This window comes from Chionomys nivalis, chromosome 11, assembly GCF_950005125.1.
Source record: "Chionomys nivalis chromosome 11, mChiNiv1.1, whole genome shotgun sequence".
Taxonomy (NCBI): Eukaryota; Metazoa; Chordata; class Mammalia; order Rodentia; family Cricetidae; genus Chionomys; species Chionomys nivalis.
Genome location: NC_080096.1, coordinates 80546167 through 80567143, shown reverse-complemented (window position 1 = coordinate 80567143; position 20977 = coordinate 80546167). Strand labels below are relative to the sequence as shown.

General features: G+C 44.8%; 1 protein-coding gene across 2 annotated transcripts in view; it reads right to left on the bottom strand.

The window, feature by feature from the left end:
• Tnc (tenascin C) overlaps window positions 1-20977 on the bottom strand; it is an 84606-nt gene that overhangs the window by 46461 nt on the left and 17168 nt on the right. For both annotated transcript variants that reach the window (XM_057784148.1, XM_057784147.1), the window contains exons 2-10: window positions 15307-15887; window positions 12038-13447; window positions 10215-10478; window positions 9275-9390; window positions 8469-8625; window positions 3889-4158; window positions 2969-3154; window positions 2640-2729; window positions 713-976 (exon numbers count right to left, since the gene is read on the bottom strand). In XM_057784148.1, the coding sequence (XP_057640131.1) occupies window positions 713-976; window positions 2640-2729; window positions 2969-3154; window positions 3889-4158; window positions 8469-8625; window positions 9275-9390; window positions 10215-10478; window positions 12038-13447; window positions 15307-15763 (3214 nt within the window). In that variant the 5' untranslated portion in view covers window positions 15764-15887. The remainder of the gene's footprint in view (window positions 1-712; window positions 977-2639; window positions 2730-2968; window positions 3155-3888; window positions 4159-8468; window positions 8626-9274; window positions 9391-10214; window positions 10479-12037; window positions 13448-15306; window positions 15888-20977) is intronic.

Below are 20977 nucleotides of genomic sequence, written 5' to 3'. Positions count from 1 at the left end.
AATTGAATGTGTCATTTTTCATATAACACATTATTTTTCCACCAGATTCTCTCTTCAGCTCAGCTCCTGAAGAAACATGACAGGAAGGAAGATTGGTGGGGAGGCTAACACAGTTGGAAGGGACTGGGATCAGCCTGGGAGAGCCAGGAACCTCTTAGTGACTGGAAACAAAGGGAAGGTGAGGGGGGTGCTGAGGCAGCCTGGGGAAAAGTGTGACTCTCCTGGGCCACCTTGAGGAAAGAAAGAGACCTGTAATAAAAACACTCCAAAGAAGAAGTTCAAATAACGAATCCCAACATCCCAGGCATCTTTCAGGTAATGAAAAGAAAAAGTAAAGTTGTCATTAGATTAAGGAAGAGAACTAAGGGATTTAAAGAGTTCCATGGAGCACACCATTCTAAAAAAAAAAAAAGAGAGAAAAAAGCACCGTGAAGAAGGCAACACTGCTCTCCATGTTTTACAGTTCCCCGCTAGAAATACTCAACAATCAGCATTTTGTGGTGAGGGAGCTTGGTTCAGCTGACTGACAGCAGGAGGAAAAGTCAATCTTATAAAAGACAAGGAAGCTGCCCTTTCAGTGTGACAGAGAGTGCTTCATGAGGATAGAAAGGAGCGTGTTTCACCCTCGGGCATCACATTCAGACCTTCTGATGGATGCAAAGCTCTGCCACCCAAAGTCAGCAGATGACTGGGGAAGCTCAGGGTGACCTACCCGTGGATGCCTTCACATGCGCAGGCTTGCTCTTGTGTCTGCCTTTCTCGGCAGTGAGAAGGACAGTGTATTCTTGCCCTGGCTCCAGATCTGTCAGGACATGGGAGGTGGCATCCTTTGGCAACTGGACCTCTTTTGACTGGCCTGTGGGGAGGCTGTAGTTGAGGCGGTATCTATCAAACTTAGCAAGTGGTGTCTTCCAGAATAGAGTCAGACTGTCCTGTGAGGTTTCAGACACCTGCAAGTCCTTGGGTGCATCAATTTCTGGAGAGAGAATCAAGAGGGACCTGCTTTAGATTGCCAATCACAAGGGGTGTGTAGCTGCAGGACAGTCGCCTGACTGACCTTTGATAGACAGGTGCCATTCATTGCATACTACCTTTCGGGATTTGGGGGAAAATGAAAGTGGAGTAGTTTATCTAAATTATGAAATGCTACTTAAGAAAGCACTTCCAAGAGACAGACAGTTGGTCTCAAGAATGCTAAAGGATAAAAAAATGACACTTAAAACCAATATATTGAAACCTAGTGCCCAAAAGAATGCTATTCAGATGTGAGGGTCATCATAAGTCACCATGGTTAGGTTCAGTGGCCTAACCACAGAGACCCAGAATGACCTCAGTCCCTTCTGTCACCTGAATAGAGAGAGAGTCAAGACAGACATCTCAATGGATAAGACAGAGAGCCCTCAATAGGCACTGATTTTCTAGCCCTTTTAACCTTCCTTGTCAGCACCAAGACTGTGAGAAAGAGTTCTTTCTCTTTATAAAGCTACCTGGTCTAAGGCATTTCGTTGATGCAGCCAAGGTGGACGGATACATCCCACTTGTATTTTTGGTTATTAGCCTAGCCAGAATCATCTCCCTGGCCCCATTCCATTTATTTAAGTCTGTGAAATGGTGAAATTACAGCTGTGATGGAGAGTGTTAATAGAATTCTAAGGGTTGTGCAGAGAGGGCAAGAGGGAAGCAGCCATTGTGAGATATTCCAACATGGGTACTCAGGATACAGTGCAATGATTCTGAGTCTCTGTTGTCCATACCTTTGCAAACCTACATGTGATGAGATGCCCAGAAATAACACACATGTCCACATATATGCACACGCATATGCGTGCACACATACATATGCACATACACAGTGTATACAACACTACTGAAATCTAAAGCCAAGAGCTTGTATCCAGTAATAGAATTATTCTTTATGCAATCTGCTACTTTGAGGGAAACTGAGTGAAGGATACAGACGTATCTCTGAATGATATCTCATTAACTGCATATATATCTACAATTGTCTCAAAATTAGAGTGCATACATATTGATATGTTATAAGTATACATAAATAAAGACTATGTATGTATATGTACAGCTAGATTTTGCATCCCAAGGAAATGCAACCAGGTATGATCTACATCTCACACACCCCAGCCTCTCCTCTCTATTCAGTGCCAGGATAGGTCAGCTGGAAGCTGCTGGGAGGCAGAGGGGTAGTATACTTTAAGAAAGAAGCAGTGGCTCCAAATCCTTTAGCCCTTGCTGGTCTTTATCCAAGGCTGTGCTATAGGATACAATGGGATCTGGGGGCTGCACTGTCTATATGGGTATTTGAATATTTGCCTGGTAGAGGTATTTTCTCAGTTGCTAAAGGTAAACTTCATATTTGTACCAATTAAACTAGCTATTTTGAAAGGGTAGGTTGACAAAATAAAAATTTACGCCTTTTATAAGGTCTGATTCCAATTTTTCTTTCAAATTCCTTTATTCTCTTCCCTCTCTAGAGAGTTGTGTTAGGATGTTCTCTTGGACTCTGTGTTCCTAGAGACCCTTATCTCCTCCGACTTCCTATGTTTTGTGACACACTTCTATCAGCAGCCCTGGCTTGCCTGCTCTGTCTACCTCAGCAATGGTGGGGCTCCCATGGACCTCACCTGTGGCTGCATTGATGGTTGCCGGGTCACTCTCCTTGTCTCCCTTCACAGCAGAAACGCCAATGCCATATTCAGTTCCTGGCCTCAGACCTAAAAGAGAATGTGTAGGTAGGGATCATTCTAGAAGCAGACAGGGTCTCAGGGAACTCTAAGAGTGACCCAGGCTGGACCCTGGCCACTGTGATTTCTGTACACCCATCATCTGTTGCAAACTAATTTGGAACATTGACAGCAAGAGGAATGGATGGAAGCTGGTCTTTTTCCCTACTGTTTGGCAGGTTGAAAAATAGGGACACCTGGCCGCCAGCTCCTGTTCTGTCAGAGCTCACCTGTGAGTGTGGTTTTGGTTGTGGCTTGCTGGCTCTTGGGAACATCAACCTCAGCATGGTCACCTCCTGAGATAGGTGCGTACTTAATTCTGTAACTGTCGATGTCGGCCTTGACGTTCCTCCACTCTAAGGTGATGCTGTTGTCTGCCTGGGAGACACGCCGAAGGTTCTTGGGTGCATCCAGGCCTGTTTAGGAAGAGAAAGGAGGCTTCGTATTACATCAGGCACCAGGACAGTAGATTTGACATTTCTATCAGAGGTTCAAAAGGCACCTGCCCATGGATGGAAAAGTCAGAATTCCCCACAGTCCCTGTCTTGGTAGCTGATATAGGAATTTAAACAAAGAGCACAGGTGTGGCTCCTTTCTTAATAATTTATCAGCTGCATTTTTTTTTTCCATTTTTGTGTGTCGGAAGAACAGAAAGCTCCCCAAATAAAACTGAGCGAGTGTGAAAAGTGTTCAGTTGACTTAGTGGGTTCTTAATAACTTAGAGATGACCACTGGTTCTTCCTGAACGCCCGTAGGGCATGGACGGGATGGACGCCTTGAAGTAATGCCGTTTGCTAAGCTGTCAGGCAAATGCTTTACCACCGAGCCACTACATTTTAACTAGGAATTTGTCCGGAGTATCCGACCAGCCCCTCCCTCCTTACTCTCCTTCTCACTGCCTTTTCTCTCCCCCTCATACATGTACACATGTATGTACATATGCACACATGTACATGTGTGCTTAGGTTTGTTTTGGAAGGTTATTTAAGCCTTTTTTTGAAAAAAAAGTTATCAATTTCAGAGGTGGGAAGGCTGTTTTGACTGTCTTCAGGGTCACATGAGCCTAAGAGGACTCACAGGTAGAATGGAGCAGGACTCTCTGGGGTGGTGTCCTGTTTTTTTCTGCACCTGTCAGTGGGGCAGTTCTCACCTGTGGTGAAGGTCTCCTTGGCAGGGTTGCTTGCCATGTCCACCCTGCGGGAGACAAGGGACACCTCATACTCCGTGTCAGGCCTCAGATTCCCAATAGAATACTGGTTCTCTTCGTGTGTGAGGTCGATGGTGGTGCGGTCTCCAGGCACGTCCTTGATACCATAGGAGAGCTCGATGCCATCGATCTCAGCCAGAGGCTTGAACCAGGTGACCAGGGCTGTGGTGTCTGTGACATCTCTCACCTCGATCTGGCTGGGGGCATCCAGGCCTGTGACCAACAAGGGGAAGAGTAGCTTTAGAGTGCTTTGCCACAGACCACGGGAGACATTTGGTTCATAACGAGTCCTTACTTTCTTTTGCCCTTGTGAGTCTTGGTTTCTGTCTGACAAGTCACATGGAGGGACCATGATATCTACTTTGAGGGCCTGTGTGTTTGTTTCACAAATAGTAAAAGAGATGAAGCCTGTAAAGCATCTAGAACGGAGCCTGGCACACAGCAGTTCCATGACGGAAGTCCTTCCTTTGTCTGCTGCCACCATCACCACTACTGCTAGCAGCTTCTGTTCTCCTGAACTGAAGGAACGTGTGTGTGTGTGTGTGAGTTGTGTGTATATGTGAGTGTGTGTGAGAGTGTGAGTGTGTGTGAGAGTGAGTGTGTGAGTGTGAGTAAGTGTGTGTGAGTGTGAGTGTGTGAGTGTCTGAGTGTGTGAGAGTGTGAGTGAGTGTCTGAGTGTGTGAGAGTGTGAGTGTGTGTGAGTGTCTGAGTGTGTGAGAGTGTGAGTGTGTGAGTGTGTGTGAGTGTGTGTGCGAGTGTGTGAGTGTGTGTGAGTGTGTGTGTATGAGAGTGTGAGTGTGTGAGAGTGCGAGTGTGTGTGAGTGGAGTGTATGAGTGTGTGTGAGAGTGTGTGAGTGTGTGTGAGAGTGTGTGTGAGTGTGTGTGAGTGTGTGTGAGTGGAGTGTATGAGTGTGTGTGAGAGTGTGTGCGTGAGTGTGAGTGTGAGTGAGTGTGTATGTATATGTATATATACAGAGGCCAGAGGACACTCTCAAGTGACATTCGTCGGGGAAGCCCACCTATTTTCTTGAGGCCTAGTCTTTCATGGGCCTGAAACTCACCAAGTAAGCTAGTGAGCTCCAGGGATCCACCTATCTCTAGGTGCTTGCACTTCAGAACTGGTACTGCAAGAGGACACCATAAAATCCAGCTCTTTAATGAGAAGCCAAGTCGTCCTGTTTGCAAGGCACAGACTTTATCAACTGAGCTCTCTCCTCAGCCATGTCTGAGTTATTAGACAGACTTTCCAGGATGACAGACAACTTTTCTGTTAGGATTGCGGAGCAGAGACATGAGAAAATGGACTTTCCTGGTGGGTTTAAAATGTTCTGTTGCATTGATTTGTCTGTGTGTATATGGGGGGGGGCATGCACATGCAGAGCACACTTGTAGAGTTCAGAAGACAGCTGCTGGGGCTTGGTTCTTTCCTTCCAATATGCGGGACGTGCGGGTTGAGTTCAAGTCCTCAGGCCCTAATTGGGCCACTTTGTCAGCCTTAAAGTTGTTTTTGACAAAAGAACTAGGGCAGGAGTTATTGTTATTTCAAGCCTTGCCCATTTTTGTCTCCTCATCCTGGGTGTCCTGTGTGGTCCTGTTAAACCCATTTCCTGCCCCATCCACCTTGATTCCAGGCTTCCTCACCTGCGTGTACCCCCAACGCTGGTCCTTTGCTTCATCTCCCGAGACTGCCCTCCTCCTCTAACCCCTTCCTGGCCATCCTCTCCAATGTGTCTCATAAATTACAGCCTAGCCAGGACCCTTATTATCCCTGTTGTAACCAGGTGCACATATCCTCCCTGCTTTGTAGCTGCTACTTCCCCGAGAAAGCTTTGCGATAGAACACTTATCTCACTAGCTCGTTATAGACGTTTTTACAGTTTGGATACATTTAGATTGGGTCATACATTCATTCAGAAAACGATGTTTGGCTTTTGTGATCCTTAGGCCATCCTGGGCATTTAATGTGGGTCTTTATTTTTTTAAAAGTAGTTTAGTCTATGTTTTCAGCGTCCATCTGATGAGCACTTTTGAACAGAGGTAGTTGGTACTCATGCAGAGTATGGAAAGAGTACCAGTGTCTGATAGATTATGAGGATGCTTCATGGTCCAGTTTTGAAGTCTAAGTGGTTATGTATCAGCTAGTGGTTAAGGAGTCCACAAATCATGAAAATGATGTTATCATGGGTGGTGACACTGCCTTGCCTTTCAGTTGTCAGTTGCAAAGCCACATAAATTGCTAAGGAGGTTAGATTGTGGCTAAGGATACTGACAACGAAGACTGACATCACTCTGCATCAGTCATATCTCATGGATCTGTGCCATTGGTGCCTTATTCTTGTGACAACTTCATGAGAAAGATGCTATGAATCCATTTTTCCAGATGTTGTACCCAAGACTTAAAGAGCTGGGATATTTTAAAGTGATAGAGAATGGTGAGAGGAATTTAAACTCAGGACCACCCCACCCTTTCACTTTCCCAGGACAATGTATCTCATCAGCATTTATGTGTCAAGAAAGATCACAATAAATAGGAGAGAAAGAATCAAACATGTTTTGTAACAAAGGTTAAGGTTCTTTCATTTCTGAAGAAAATCTTAGAAACTTATGCAAAAGGAACAAGAAAGTGTGTGTCCATCAATGTTGGTATTTACATGTTCTAGAACTTCAAAGGCTGGGCATTTGTCCTTAATAAGCAGAATATATAACAATCAAGTCTCAAATTTGGATTAAAGAGCAGAAGGTAGGTAAAAGAAAAGCCAATTGTCTCTCCAGTATGCTTTCCCTAGAATGGATAAGCATTTTCTTGATCTTCCCGCTGCCTTGTTGCTGATCTGATGGTTTCCTTTCCTGTCAGTACCTGCCTTGTACCTACCACAGAGAGCTCTTGTCAGGATGATGGAAAACACTCGCTCACAAAGCACATCATTTCCTGAATTGGCCCTGAGCTATGCAAAATGTGCAAGCACACAAGTGCAGGGTGGTGTTCCTTCTTGCCGTAAGTCAACAGACTTGACTTTCTCAGCAAGTCCCTGCCAACAAGAGTCAATTTCTCAAAGAGTTGGCACATCTGTTCTCTTGAAGAAAATCAGACATTTTCTTACTAAACAACAATGTAGACTGTTTTCTCTATTCTTCCTTTGTATTTTATTTAAAAAGTTTCCCGTTAGAACAATTCCAAATTCAGTTATATCCCATAAAAGTCTCTAGTTGTGTTAAATCCTATTTCACCCCAAGATTTTCTAAGGATATTAGTACCAAGTAAAAGCTGTGTATATGTGTGCATGTGTGTGTATGTGTTTGAAAAATGTGTGTTTGTGAGTCTGTGTATGAGTGTATGTGGATTTGTAAAAGTATGTATGTGTGTGTGTGAGAGAGAGAGATGGACTTTGTGAAAGTGTGAGTATATGTGAATATGTATGTTTGAATGTATGTGTGTGTAAGCTGTATATATGTGAATGTGTATGAGTATGTGCGTGTGTGTGTGTATAGCTTTTTGAGACAGGGCTCTGGATAGCCTTGGCCTGGCCAGCAAGTTGCAGGATTCTTCCTTTTTCCACCCCTCAGCTTTGGATTATATTATTTATCCACATGCCTGGCTTCTTATGTCACTTTTGTGGGCTGAACACAGCTTGTGCAGCCACTGCTTTTCTGACTGAAATATCTCTCCAGACCTTCAGGTAAAATTTTATTTAGGTTTCTACTGAGACATGAAATCAACATTCTGCAAAAGCCAGAGTATAATCAAGGCTGGTTCAAAAGGCAGCCATGCTTGGAGTCCCGACCAGGACTGTCTGAACTGCATGGTGTTAAAGTGACTCAATCCTCCAACGCTTGGTCACTATTCTTCATACATAATACAATACAGGTTTCGCTTTTGTCACAGGAGACTTGGCATTAGTGTTAAATGAGATAATGTGGTAGACATCTTGTGATAATCTCAGTGATTTCTCCTTCTGCACTACTGTCTCTGAGAATGTGACTTTGGGGTGCTTCAGACAGGAGATGCTTGTGTTTCTATGTCTCTCACACTCGGACTGACCTGAGAATTTGCTCTGACAGGAGTGATAGAAATGTCAGTTTGGAGTCTACTCCACAGCCACGCCAGCATGCCAACACTTCACAGAGCAGGAAATCACCATCTTGCTATGCTTTGCTTTTGATTTTTGAGACCGTGTCTCACTCTGTAGCTTACACGATCCTGGACGTCAGCATGGAGCTCAGGGTGTCCTTGAACTAATGTCAGTACTCCTGCCTGAGCCTCCAGAGTTCTAGGATCACAGGTGACTATTCTAAACACAACAGTCCCAGTCCACAAAGATGCATGCGTGATTCCTGTCAAGGACAAACCCTACACAGCTGAGCCCAATGCCAAATCACAAACCTGCAGAATTATCATTTGAGGCTCTCCATATGGACTTTGTACTAGTAAGCAAATTCTCACTGATGCAGGTGCTGCGTCAGATGTTGTAAGCCAGAAGGCGTAATGAGATACAGCCCTATCTCAGGTCTTAGGTGATACTCACGGGTTGTGGTCACTTTCTTCAAGCCAGGACCTCGGGTGTTGTTTTTCACAATGTGCAGAGATATTTCATATTCTTGCCCAGGAGCAAGGCCAGTTTGTCGGTAAGAGGTCTCTGGTCGCCTCAAGCTTTTGGTAATTTCCCCCTCATCTTCTTTATTCTGTAAGAGGGAAGCACAGCGCTAACATTCAGAAGCAGTGACATCTCTTCATTCCCATGCTTTATTCAGTTCTTCTTTTTGTTTCATTCATTCACTGGGTGTCTCCTCTCCCTCCCAGCAGACTGGGAAGTTAGATGCTGAGAATATGGAAATAAGAGGATGCTTCTTGATTTCATCCCTTCGTCACCCTGTCAAATGGCACCCAGTGGGAGTCACCACCCACCCTTCCCTTGACATGTCATCATCAGAGAAGTTGGTAGATTGTCCATGTTCTCACAGATAATTGGGAACAGGGCCCAAGCTATGACCAACAACTTCCTTTAACTGTTCTTTGGGGTTTGGGGAGATCTTCTCAAATTTGTGACATGCCAGGAGATACTGTATGGGACAGACTGTCTCTGGTTCTGTGGCTTCCAAACAGAGATTTGCAAGATGGCACCTATAGATGACTTAATTTACATTTGCTTGGATTCTCATCCCCAGGTGTTTTTTTATTTATTAACAGTAGGGGAGTCCCTTTAAGATGTGTATGTGAACACACAAAATGATAGTGTCCAGCCTCCCATATGCAGCTAAGGAAGCTGCGTGACATGAATGTCATGCTGCAGATCGTTTATGTCAAACGCTCCTCCACCATGGAGCCCCTCACCATATTCCGGAAGATGATTTCCCACGTTTCGAAAGCAATGTCTAGAGGATCCCACTCCACTTCCACAGATGTCTCCTTGATAGACTTGAATCTTAGTCCTTCGGGTGCAGGCAAATCTGCAAGGAACAGCACAAATAGGACTTCAGAAAGGACAAGGTGCTTGGAAAAGGCCATGCACTTAGAGATCCATTAAACCTGTGTGGATCAGCTGTCACTTTGAGGTTTATAATCAGATCTGTGGTCTACTTAAAGGCTCTTCTGGCATACTATATACTGTAAGAAAATGTGAAAGTCCCTATTATGACTAATATTATGACTGTCAATTTGTAATGTTGTTTGGAATCAGACAGACATTGACCAACATCTAACTTGACAACTGATAACATCGTGGCCTAGGACAGGGTTTATTTACACAAAGCATCGAGATGATTTCTTTTCCTGAGAGAAGGTGGTAATGAACTGTGTGTGCCCTGGGGAATGCACCAAGTATTGAATGATGCGTTCCGCGAAGTCTGCTGGCCTGACTCCTGGCATGCAGTGTATAGTCAGAAGGAGAGGCCAATGCTGTCATTACTAAGCAAGTAAGGGCTGGTTTCTAGCCATGGATTGCTATTCAGGCATGAAAGTCATTACACTGATGCTAGACTCTTACGGGAGCAACAGGAAACAGACAGTGAATTTGATAGAACAGAACTCCATAAAACAGTGGTGAGATGGCTAAGATTTACTCTTTTCCAAGACTGCCCAGGTCAAAGCTCAGCTCCATCTTTTAGCTGTGGGCTTGAGACGAGATGATAGCTGCATAGCCTCAGTTTCCTCATAAGCGAATGCTTCTGTCTCATTGGGTGAGATTTGTTAGCATGTACTGAGCACCAAAAACAGCGAGCGAAGTGCTCCACAGCCAGGCCAAGGCCAGGTATAGAGTCCTTTGCCTACTCACAGGTGGCAACCCTGGCACTGACAGGGATGCTCCTCTTGTTCTCCAAGATGGCGAACACACGGATGAAGTATTCCACTCCTGGTTCAAGCTCCCGGATGGTGGTGGAAGTCTGGTCCCCAGGCACACGGAATTGCATCTCCAGACCATCAGCATGGGTGGGTGTATACATAATTAGGTACTCGGTGACCCGCATCTCATTGTCCCATGCCAGGTTTACAGTCTCTTCTGTTACTTCTGTCACTATGAGGTCTTTGGGAGGGGATACTGGAAGGGATAAGAAAGGACACTGGGAGTCAAGTGTACACCTATTGTGCCCTATGGGTTTAATTCCCTCAACACATCTTTTTTACTATTTGCAATACAGACGTGAAGTTGTCTCTTCCTGGAGCATGTTCTCCCGACCTTCTAGACTCAGCCAGAGTTCTCCTTTGGGTTCATCTTTCTTTTTAGTGGTGTTCAAACCTAGAGTCCTGTGTATTCTAGGTTGAGAGTTCTATCAGCCAATGGGATAGAGACATTAGGTACTTCTGCTCTTGCAGAGGAGCACCCAATGATGACTCACAACAGCCCCTAACCTCCAGCTCCAGGAGATCAGATGTCCTATTTTAACATCTGCAGGTACAGGCTCACATGTGGTGCATACACATAAATGTAAGATAAACACTAATACACCTAAAATAAAATAAATAAATTTAAAATAATATTTAAAAGAGATCTGTTGTTTTCTTTATAAGCAAATTTCCCCTCCTCTGTTTCTTGAACTTGAGATCTTTTTGTCTCAGCCTCTGTAGTGGCTGGGCTTGCAGATCTGGTGGGTTTACCAACAGAAGTAGCTTTGTAACCCATTGGTTCACTGTCTTCATGCCGAGCAAGAGTGTTGCTTTTAGCATGGCATGTGACGTACTTCCTTCTGCCCCACTTCTCCACTTTCTGAGGCCACGCTTAGACTTAGACCATGGGTGCAGGACAGCAGCATCTCAGCCTGCCTCCTGTGAGTGTCTTGGAGGGCTTGTCTAACCAGACTCTTTCGTTCCTCAGATGTGAGCAGTGAGGCCCAAAAGTTTCCCTGCAGTTGCCCACATCAGATTTGGAGCTCACATCTCTTTGCTAAGTTTGCACAGTTCAGCCATACTAGATGCCGGAACGATTTATTCGTTCCTATCTACATTTGGCAGATGTTCTCCGTCATGATATGAGGATGAGAGAAATACAGAGATTGTCATGGACCATGAGTCTTTTTGTTCTCTGCTGGGGCTTCATTTATCCCATGTTTCATTAACATACACTGTACATGCTAGCTCTCTGCTTGTGCTAATTTCTGGAACAGTCTTCTTTTGGGAGATGCTCACAGACCTTAGATAAAGCTAGGAACACAAGAAAACTTGAGGGCAGATCTAGTTCCCAGGTAACCAGTAACTATTCTTTAGCAGACTGCATTAATAGGTTCCCTTATTTAACAGCAGTGCCTAGTCAGTTTAGCTGATTATCACTTCCCTTCAAAGCAGAGAAGGAAAGGAAGCCGATACTTAGCAATGGACATTGAATAGTAGAATAAATATAGATGAGGTAGACAAGTTTAAGTACCAGCTCATAGTCTTTTGGAGAACAATACCACTTCTCTGAGCCTTTGAGCCCAGATTTCCCTGTGCTAAGAGATGGACCACAGCCTCCTCAAAGAGTCAGAGAAAGAGTATATGTTTATCAGAAATACACTAATGGCATGCATAAAAAGAATCGGTGTGCTGACAAATGCAAATATCGTCTGACAGGCATCAGGTGTATACAGCATCAGGACCACTTGATGCCAGCGCGCTGATACTCACCTTCAGAGCAGTCTTCCCCTGTGTACCCTTCACTGCAGATGCAGCGGCCTGAAACACATTGTCCCTGGTTGTTACAGTCACCTGGGCAGGAGCGCTGCCCACAGTCCAGTCCTGTGAAGCCTTCATGGCAGATGCACTGGCCGTCCTCACAGTGGCCTTGACCGTGGCAGTCGCTGGGGCACCTTTGTTCTTTGCAGTCTTTGCCAGTGAAGCCCTCATGGCAGATGCACTGGCCATTTACGCAGCGGCCATGGCCATGGCAGTCGCTAGGGCAGGAGAGCTCAGCACAGTCAGGGCCAGTGAAGCCATCCTCACATATGCATTGTCCATCCACACAGCGGCCCCGCTGGCTGCAGTCCCGGGGACAGCGCCGGTCTCTGCAGTCTTCCCCAGTGTAGTCATCGTCACAGACGCACATGCCATTCACACAGCGGCCATGGCCATGGCAGTCATTGGGACAGCTCATCTCACTGCAGTCAAAACCCTTGAAGCCTTGTTCACAGATGCATTTGCCCTGTACACAGCGTCCCCGGTTGTGGCAGTCACTGGGGCACCGCTGCTGGCTGCAGTCTTCACCAGTGTATCCCTCGTCACACACACACTGCCCATTGACACAGCGGCCATGCCCACTGCAGCCATTGGGACACTGCAGATCCCCGCAGTCAGTCCCCGTGAACCCATCATCACACTCGCACCGCCCATTGAAGCATCGGCCACGGTGGTGACAATCGGCGGGACACCGCTTCTCGCTGCAGTCCGCACCAGCAAAGCCCTCGTCGCAAACACACTGCCCCTCCTCGCACTGGCCATGGCCCTGGCAGTTGTTGGGGCAGGTGAGCTCACCACAGTCTTCACCCGTGAAGCCTTCTTCACAGTAGCAGGTGCCATTGACACAGCGGCCGCGGTCGAAGCAGTCATTGGGGCAGATGAGCTCACTGCAGTCTTCACCCGTGAAGCCCTCGTCACACACGCACTCGTTCTCCACGCACCGCCCACGGTTGTAGCAGTTGTTGAGGCACAGGGGCTCGTTGCAGTCGTCACCAGCAAAGCCATCTTTGCATACACACCTACCATCCACACACATCCCGTGCTCCTCACTGCAGGGCACTGGGCAGACTTCCAGGCCACAGTCCACCCCGGCATAGCCTTCAAAGCACACACAGACTCCATTCACACACCTGCCCTGGTCATTGCAGTCATTGGGGCAGGCCAGCTGGCTGCAGTCTTCACCAGTGAAGCCCTCGTCACAGACACACTGTCCATCGAGGCACTGGCCTCGGAGGTTACAGCTTCCAGGACATTCGGGCTCAGAGCAGTTGGGGCCTTTCCAGCCTGGTTCACAAACACAGCCACATCCTTCAGCACTGAAGTTACCTCGGCCACTGCAAAAGGGCCTGGTGTCCAGACGGCCTGCAGTGAAGATAACAGGTATTGAGCTGAGTACCATCAGAGCAGTTTCTTGTACTTGCATGGAAAACCCTGACCCAAATTCACTGCGTCCTTAGGCATCAACTGGCATGGAGAGAAAAAGATGGAATTCTCATTCGAACACACTCTCATTAAACCTACTGTATCTTTTTGCTTATCTCCCTGTATCCACAAGGGAGTTGATGGCTAGAAAATTAATTGGTTTATTATTAAAGATAAATTTTTAGAAATTGCCTTAGAAGCCTCAACACTCCTTGCCTATGGTGGTCAGGTCTTCTTCAATTCATTATCAAGATCTTTTCTCATAATATTTCCTAAGTGGTAGAAGCAGATGCCTATTTCTGATTTGAAGTTAAAGCTTCTGTAGTTCTATGGACCTTGGGGGAATGGAGATAACATAGCTCCAGAGCAGCAGAATGCCTGGACACTCAATGGCCCAGGATATTCCTCAAGGGAAGTGAAGATAACCAGGCACATCCAAATTCTCTGTCCTTTTTTGTCATCGAGTTATCCTGTGAGAGCCGATCAGCTTTTAAGTTCCAGTTCTTTTATTTACAGAGGGATGCTAACTCTTATCTTGAAGGGTTATTTGGAAGATTATACAAGATACTCTCAGTGTCTACTGCATATATGAGCCTTGACCAGACCACACTCACATCATCACATTGTTTTCTGTCACCTTCCAACACTGTCTTCTGATGAGCGCAGACTCAGCCCCAGCCAGGTAGAAATGTGAATTTGTAAGAACACAGGGCTGTGGAACATTCTTTAAGACCTAACTCAGCAGGACCCTGAGAACCTCACCCCCTTGGCATCCTTTGCTTAGCTGTTTGTACAGTGAATTGACAAGGCTACTGCAGTCTCCTGGGGAGAGTGCCCTTGGGAGAAGGAGTGTTGTGTTTTCTCAGACATTTTAGGGTAACTAAGAATTAGATTTCAGGGTCAAACATGTTTGACTGAGATGTAATTAAAGTGGGCACTGAAGAGATAATGGCCCAACATTTAAGAGTGCTTACCGTGTAATCACATGGAGCAGTGTTCAGATCCCAGTGCCTAAGAGCTGTGTGTCTTATATGTGCCTATAATCTCATCTCTCCGTAGAGACGGGGGAGCACTGGGGCTTGCTGGTTTGTAGCTTAGCTTAGAAAATGAGAGCCCAAGGTTCAAGGAAAGATGCTGACTCAAAGGAATAATCAGGGAGTGATAGAAAAGGGTTTCTCACTCCCTCTTCTGGCCTTAACGCACATATACGAGAGTGCATACCTGTAAACTCACACATATGTGCACACACTCACCTGGAGACATACACACAAAATAGTAAAGTAAATAAATCTTTGAACATTTAGATTTATTTATTTGATTGTTTTGAATGTAGAGAGTTCTTTTTCTGCATGCATGCGCATGTACAACGTGAGTGCCTGGTGTATGCTGAGATTAGATAAAGATGGTGATGCCCTGGGAATGAGTTACAGATGTTGTGAGTGTCTGCGTAGGTGATGGAAATAGAACCTAGTTCCTTTGGAGAGAAAATACTCCTAACTGCTGAGCCAACTCTCCAGACCATTAAACCTAAAAGATACAATTAAAGTGAAATAGGGTTTTAAGAAGCAGATTTTTTCAAAGGCTGGAAAATTGATGCAGAACTATTATTACCATAACCCTTTGAAGAGCAGAAGAGAAATGGCTGCACTCTTCACATTGACGTGACCTCTTTGTTTTTAATGAACACCTTGACTGTCTAGTTTCTCAGGAAACCAGCATTAGAAACCACTCAGATCCTTTTATGCTCATCTCCCCCTGCCCATTTGCACAGAAACGGGGCAATCAACCCCGGCTTTTACCTTCTGCAGGTTGGAGACAACAGCCAGTACCCATGGTGCACTGCTCCCTTAGAGACGATACCAGCATCTCTAGCTCCTCCAGCCTGCTCAGGAGTTCCTTCACATCAGGAGCTGCGGCACAGCCACAGGCCCGGCGGGGGATGTTGATGCGGTGTGTGAACACAATCTGATTTTCTCCATCCACTGTGTGTTCCTGGAAGCTTCCACTGGACTCTGGCGTGGGGGTCAGGTCTTTCTCCCCATTTGCTGACTCCAGATCCACTGAACACTGAGAGCCCACGGGCAACTTTATGTTGTAGACGTGGTTGAACACCACTGGCTGGTTCTCCTCTGGCAGGGTCATGTTCACTCCACTCTGTCGCTTGTGCCGGATGACTTTCTTGAGGACCCCACCTTCAGAAGTGAGGACGAGTGAAACTAGAAAGATGCCTGGCAATAGCCAGGTCATGGCCCCCATGATGGAGTTTGGATTGGCTAAGTGTCCTTAGATCTATAGGATTCTTAACTTCCAGTAGAATTTGATATTCAGATGTACTTAATAGAATATAGTTGGATGCCCCCAGTCTTCTTGGAAGAACGATCTGTAAATAAAGGGAAACAATGATTATTTGTGTCTGCCACTAATGCATGCTGTGTAGTGACTGCAATTCCAGGTAAACTTTAGTTTAATGTCTCATGTGTCTGAAGCTTTTATGTCCTCTAGAAGAATCTTACAATTTTGAAGGAATGTTAGTCATTATTCAACTTTTGGAAATTTAAAGAGATAGTAGAGAACAGAAAAACAAGAGAAAATGTAAGAATAATGCGGGCATGGGTTTGTGTCTCCCCATTATCTCTAGGTACATGGGTGAATTATTTAATCCCAGCCTTATTTCACTTTTTACACTGAAAATCATGGCCAACGGCAGGGTAAAAGACTGATGTAATGAGAACGTTATGTAGAAGCCATTCATTGTCTCTCAGTGTTTACTAGTAGTGCCTTCTGGGAGAATTTTTATGGTGCTGTGAAGGCTTTTAGCTCCGGGAGATGTTCAGTGACTCCTGGATATAATTACTGAGTCTCCAAGCTGAGGTAAGCAGTGCTGTTTCTCTCTGTCACGGGAGACATAGGGTAAGGTGAAGACCTCAGAGGAAAAATGAGGTTTTAACTCTAACTGCTTCTTCCTAGTCACGTGGCTCTTCCATAGCCTGCCTTCTGTGCACCTGAGATCCCCGTCTCCTCAATTTACCTTCCCAGGACACCCCACAGTCTCGGCTTAAGAAGAGCTTGATAGAGTACCAAGTGTCTGTCCATGAGCATCATGGACTTCAGACTGACCAGTACTGACCGAATTTATACTGACTTTCTCTAGCAACCCAAGTTCTGCGGGTGGTAGAAATAAATGGAGGACCAAGTGTCTACTCTTCTCCGACTTAGCAGCAGGACAGAAGAAAATGGAATGATTCCTTCAGTGCTTAGGAAACAAAGAACAACAATATCGATGGTTTGTTTTCTGGGTACAGGAGTAAATTGCTTATGGCTGTGAAAAACAAAGGAAGTGTCCAAGGAATGACAGAGTGTGAATTACTAGAAAGGATGAGACTTAGGTAGTGAGGATCATATGAGACAAAGTGTGGAGAAAGCTATCTGCAAGTAAGTCTGGCTGCTAAGTTTTCTCGTTTGCTTATCACATAGCCATTCGTATGTACAGACAGGAGACAGGAGATGGGAATTGTCACTGTCACATAGCCATTCATATGTACAGACAGGAGATAGGAGTGGGGAATTGAGGCAGGAGATAGGAGCGAGGAATTGTCACCTGTCACATAGCCATTCATATGTACAGACAGGAGATAGGCACGGGGAAATGTCAAAGGTAGTTGAGAAGTTACTGACTGGAAATATGAGTGCCTAGCTAAATTCAGGCTGATTTTAAGACTTAAAAATAATGATTCACATTCATAACTTCGTATCCATGCTTGACATAAAGTTACCTGTGGTTTTATTGCTTGAAGGCCTATGCCTGAGCTGTTGATTAAGGCCCCAAATTAAGACTTAAGGATAATGTGGGAAGAATGAGGCTGTTTCACTATGTAGCAGAGAAACAATGTCTTTGAGGGGTGCCTTTCACATCAGCTCATGGTGCTCTGAGGATTGGGAAGACTGGGAATCTTCTGTGACCTGGGAAACTCAATCACAGCTCTAGTGTTGTCGAAAACATATCTAAGCTCTTTCTAGCTCAGTAACTTGGGCAAGGTAGCTATCCTCTAACCCAGGACCTCACTTATAAGATAGGGGTCAAAATGATTTCAAAGATGGTACAGTCAGTGAAGTGTTTGCCATGATAGAACAGGGACTTGAATTTGATCCCCAGAGCTGGACATGGGGGCACATCTTTATAGATTCCTGAGACCCTGCCTTATCGGCAAGTTCCAGGGCTCCTGAGGAAACTGAAACTGGGGAAAGGCACTTGAGATTGACTTCTGGCTTCTTCTGCAGCAGCAGCAGCAACAGTAACAACAACAACAACAGCACCACACACACACATACACACACACACACACACACACACACCCCAGAGAGGATTAAAGATTAGAGATCCATACTGGAGCTTGGGTATGTTGTCTGGCCCATTATAAACACTTAAGCAAGAGGACATGTCATTCTGTCATTCTATTGCACTCTTGGGATCACAGCCTAGCAAGAATATATCCCGATAATTCCTTTTGCTTAAGCCAAAACTTGACCTCTTAGTGGAATCCAGTCCAAATTCAGTGGCAACTTGGACCAAGATCAGAAAAGTTGTAGAAATCATTGGTGTATGAGAAAGTAAGCCTTGTGAAGATCAATTTGTTAGAAGTAGAAATATGTGGTCTAGGGGATAGAAATAGAGAGAAATAATTATGTTACCAATGCACAATGTTCTGCATACCAATAACTGGCTGGTTTATGTCTCCTGTGAAGGCAGGCTTTGGAGAAATTAGTTGAGATTGCAGTTTGAGAGATTTAGCTTAGACATGGGGGGGTCAAGTTCGGATAACTGTGCTTTCGTAATTCCAGGAAGGACAATTTAACCTACAAAGACCCTAAAGCACAGATAGATGATTATCACTGAAAAAATTTATTACATGCATGAATGTTTACCTCCAAGTGCCTCAGTATACCCCATAAATGCCTGTTGACCATCAAGGCCAGAAGAGGGAGTTGTAACTCTTACAACTCAAGTTGTAGATGATTATGGGAACCACAGCTGGGTCACCTGGAAGTGCAGCAAGTGCTCTTAATGCTGCCATCATCTCTCCAGCCACCTAGACTCTTAGATTTATGTGAAGCAACTAGTAATAAAGGGCCTGGATCGTGTGTTGTAGGAGGCTGATGACTCGTGCTTCTTTACTCATAGCTGTGGAAGCCAACATTAAATCAAGCTCAGGGACCCAGGTGTGGGGCTGTCTTCATGTCTCCAAAGAAACAAGTGTTGTTGTACCTGATGGATGGCAGAGTTGGTGACAAGAATGCTCACATCCAAACATGGAGACTAAGCTTTAAGAAGCAGCATGAGACTTATTAAGGGTTATTTTTATATATCTCTCCACAAGCCGAAGAGCATTGTGAGATAAAGGAGTTAATCTTTGAATATTTTCCATGGTCACAGCTGGAGAATAAACAATACAGAGTTTCAGTTTTAGGCACATATCATCTTTATCTGGATAGCCTTACGTGATTGGAGACACACTTCTGAATTAGTTACTGGTGGCATCATGATTAGTAGCTCATGAAATGTGTTTTTGACTTAGGTATATACATGGAATATCCTTGACTTGGATAGACAACGATGCTTCCATATTTCTTAAATGCAGATACGATTTGCTTCCACATCAGTTTGATGACTTAAGGTATTACAGGAAAAGTTTCTTCTGGCTTACAGGGGAGAGAAGGTCAAGCATGGGGCTGCTAACGCAGGCTTTGAAATTGGTCTACAAATTTCTTACCACTTGTCCCTCCCAGCATCCATGAATTTTTTCTTGGAATGTGTCAGGAAGAGCTAAGAGCCAGGAAACAACCTTTAGTTTGGATTTGTTTTCCAAGGACATCTGACCCTTTTTTCCCTTGAGTGAGTCCAACACACTCAGAGTGAAAAAACCTAGAAATAAAACTTGAACTGACAAGACCCTTCTGAATGCCGAGGCTCTAATTTCAGCACTGGCAAGTCATTCTCTATTTGAGATATGGTCCAGGTGCTTTAATTGGCACCCAGGAATATGTCAGCCGGACTGCCAATTGTCCCAGAGACTTGTCACTTAATTTATTTACAAATGACTTGTTCTTTTTTTTTCTTTCAATAGAAATGAGTTGAATGTGATAATAGGCCTTGGGACAGCCTAGGACTAGTAGAGTTTCAGAGACCAGTGATGGACAGCTCTGTACTGCTATTAATGAAGTCACATGTCAGTCAAGGAAGCAGACATAGAAGCAGAACTATACTGGAAGGAAAAATAAATGTGAAAACGGACAAAGGTCACAGTTCCTTTATCTTTGCTCTTCTTCCTCTTTTAAAAAATTATTTAATTGTGCATCTGTGTCTATATGCATTCATGTGTGCAAATGTGGTAGGCAGAGTTTGACTTTTGTGAGCTGTTTGTCAACTTTCACCTTGTTGGAGGCAAGGTTTATCTTGTTTCTCTGCTGCACTGAGCATACTGTACCAGCTGGTCCATGAACGTCTAGGTAATTCTGCCTCCGTCTCTCATCCTGCTGAAGGAGTGTTGGAATTACATACTGTTGCCATTTCATCTGGCTATTTCCACGGTTTCTAAGGAGATGAACTCAGGTTGCCAGGCTTATTTTGTAAACCCCTTTACTTACTGAATCATCTGTCTAGCTTCCACTGGGGCTTCCTCTACGTGAGTGTACAGCCCTCAGCGTTTCAGCTAGCTTAGCATCAGGGACGATCTGAAACCTTAGGAGAATGAAAAGACTGTGGCCACAGACCCAGGATTCCCTTAGCCTTAGTCTAATTCAGTAGCAGGAACAAGGGAGTGAATGATATGGGTGGAGCTCTTTTCTGGGAGGTCAGAACTTTGGCCAAGGCTTCTCTGAGGCTGAAAGCTGCTGCTGGGAAGTTTGTCCATGATACTGGGCCAGCGATTTCTTCAGAACACACTGTCTGTGGTTTAGTCCTTCAAAAACTGTTCTCTTAATGGAAAACACTTGGCCCAGCCTCACAGTGCCTTCCATATGCAGACAGAAATGAGGTTATAGAATCCAAATCACACTTGAGCAGGGATTACAAGCAACGGTAGATGATCACTGAGTCCAGAGGTGGCAAAACAGTGGTACCCAAGCACATGGTGTACATGCAGATGTTGCTGACGAATAATGAATTCCTTGTCATGCTGCATATATTACCCTAAGTGGCCACATACAGTTACCATAGCATATAATTATTTATGGGAACCATTATGGCAAAATGGATTGATAAAATTACATTGTATATTTGGAATTTGCTAAGATAGTAGATTTTTGGTGTTATCACCATATATAAAGAAAGCAGCAGCTATGTGGGGTAGTGGATATGGTTATTACCTTTAAACTGGTAACATTGCTATCTAACAATCACATTATACATCATTGCTTTTCAATTCTTCCTCAGTAAAAGTGGGAAAAAAAATGGAGCCAAGGAAATTTCGCTTT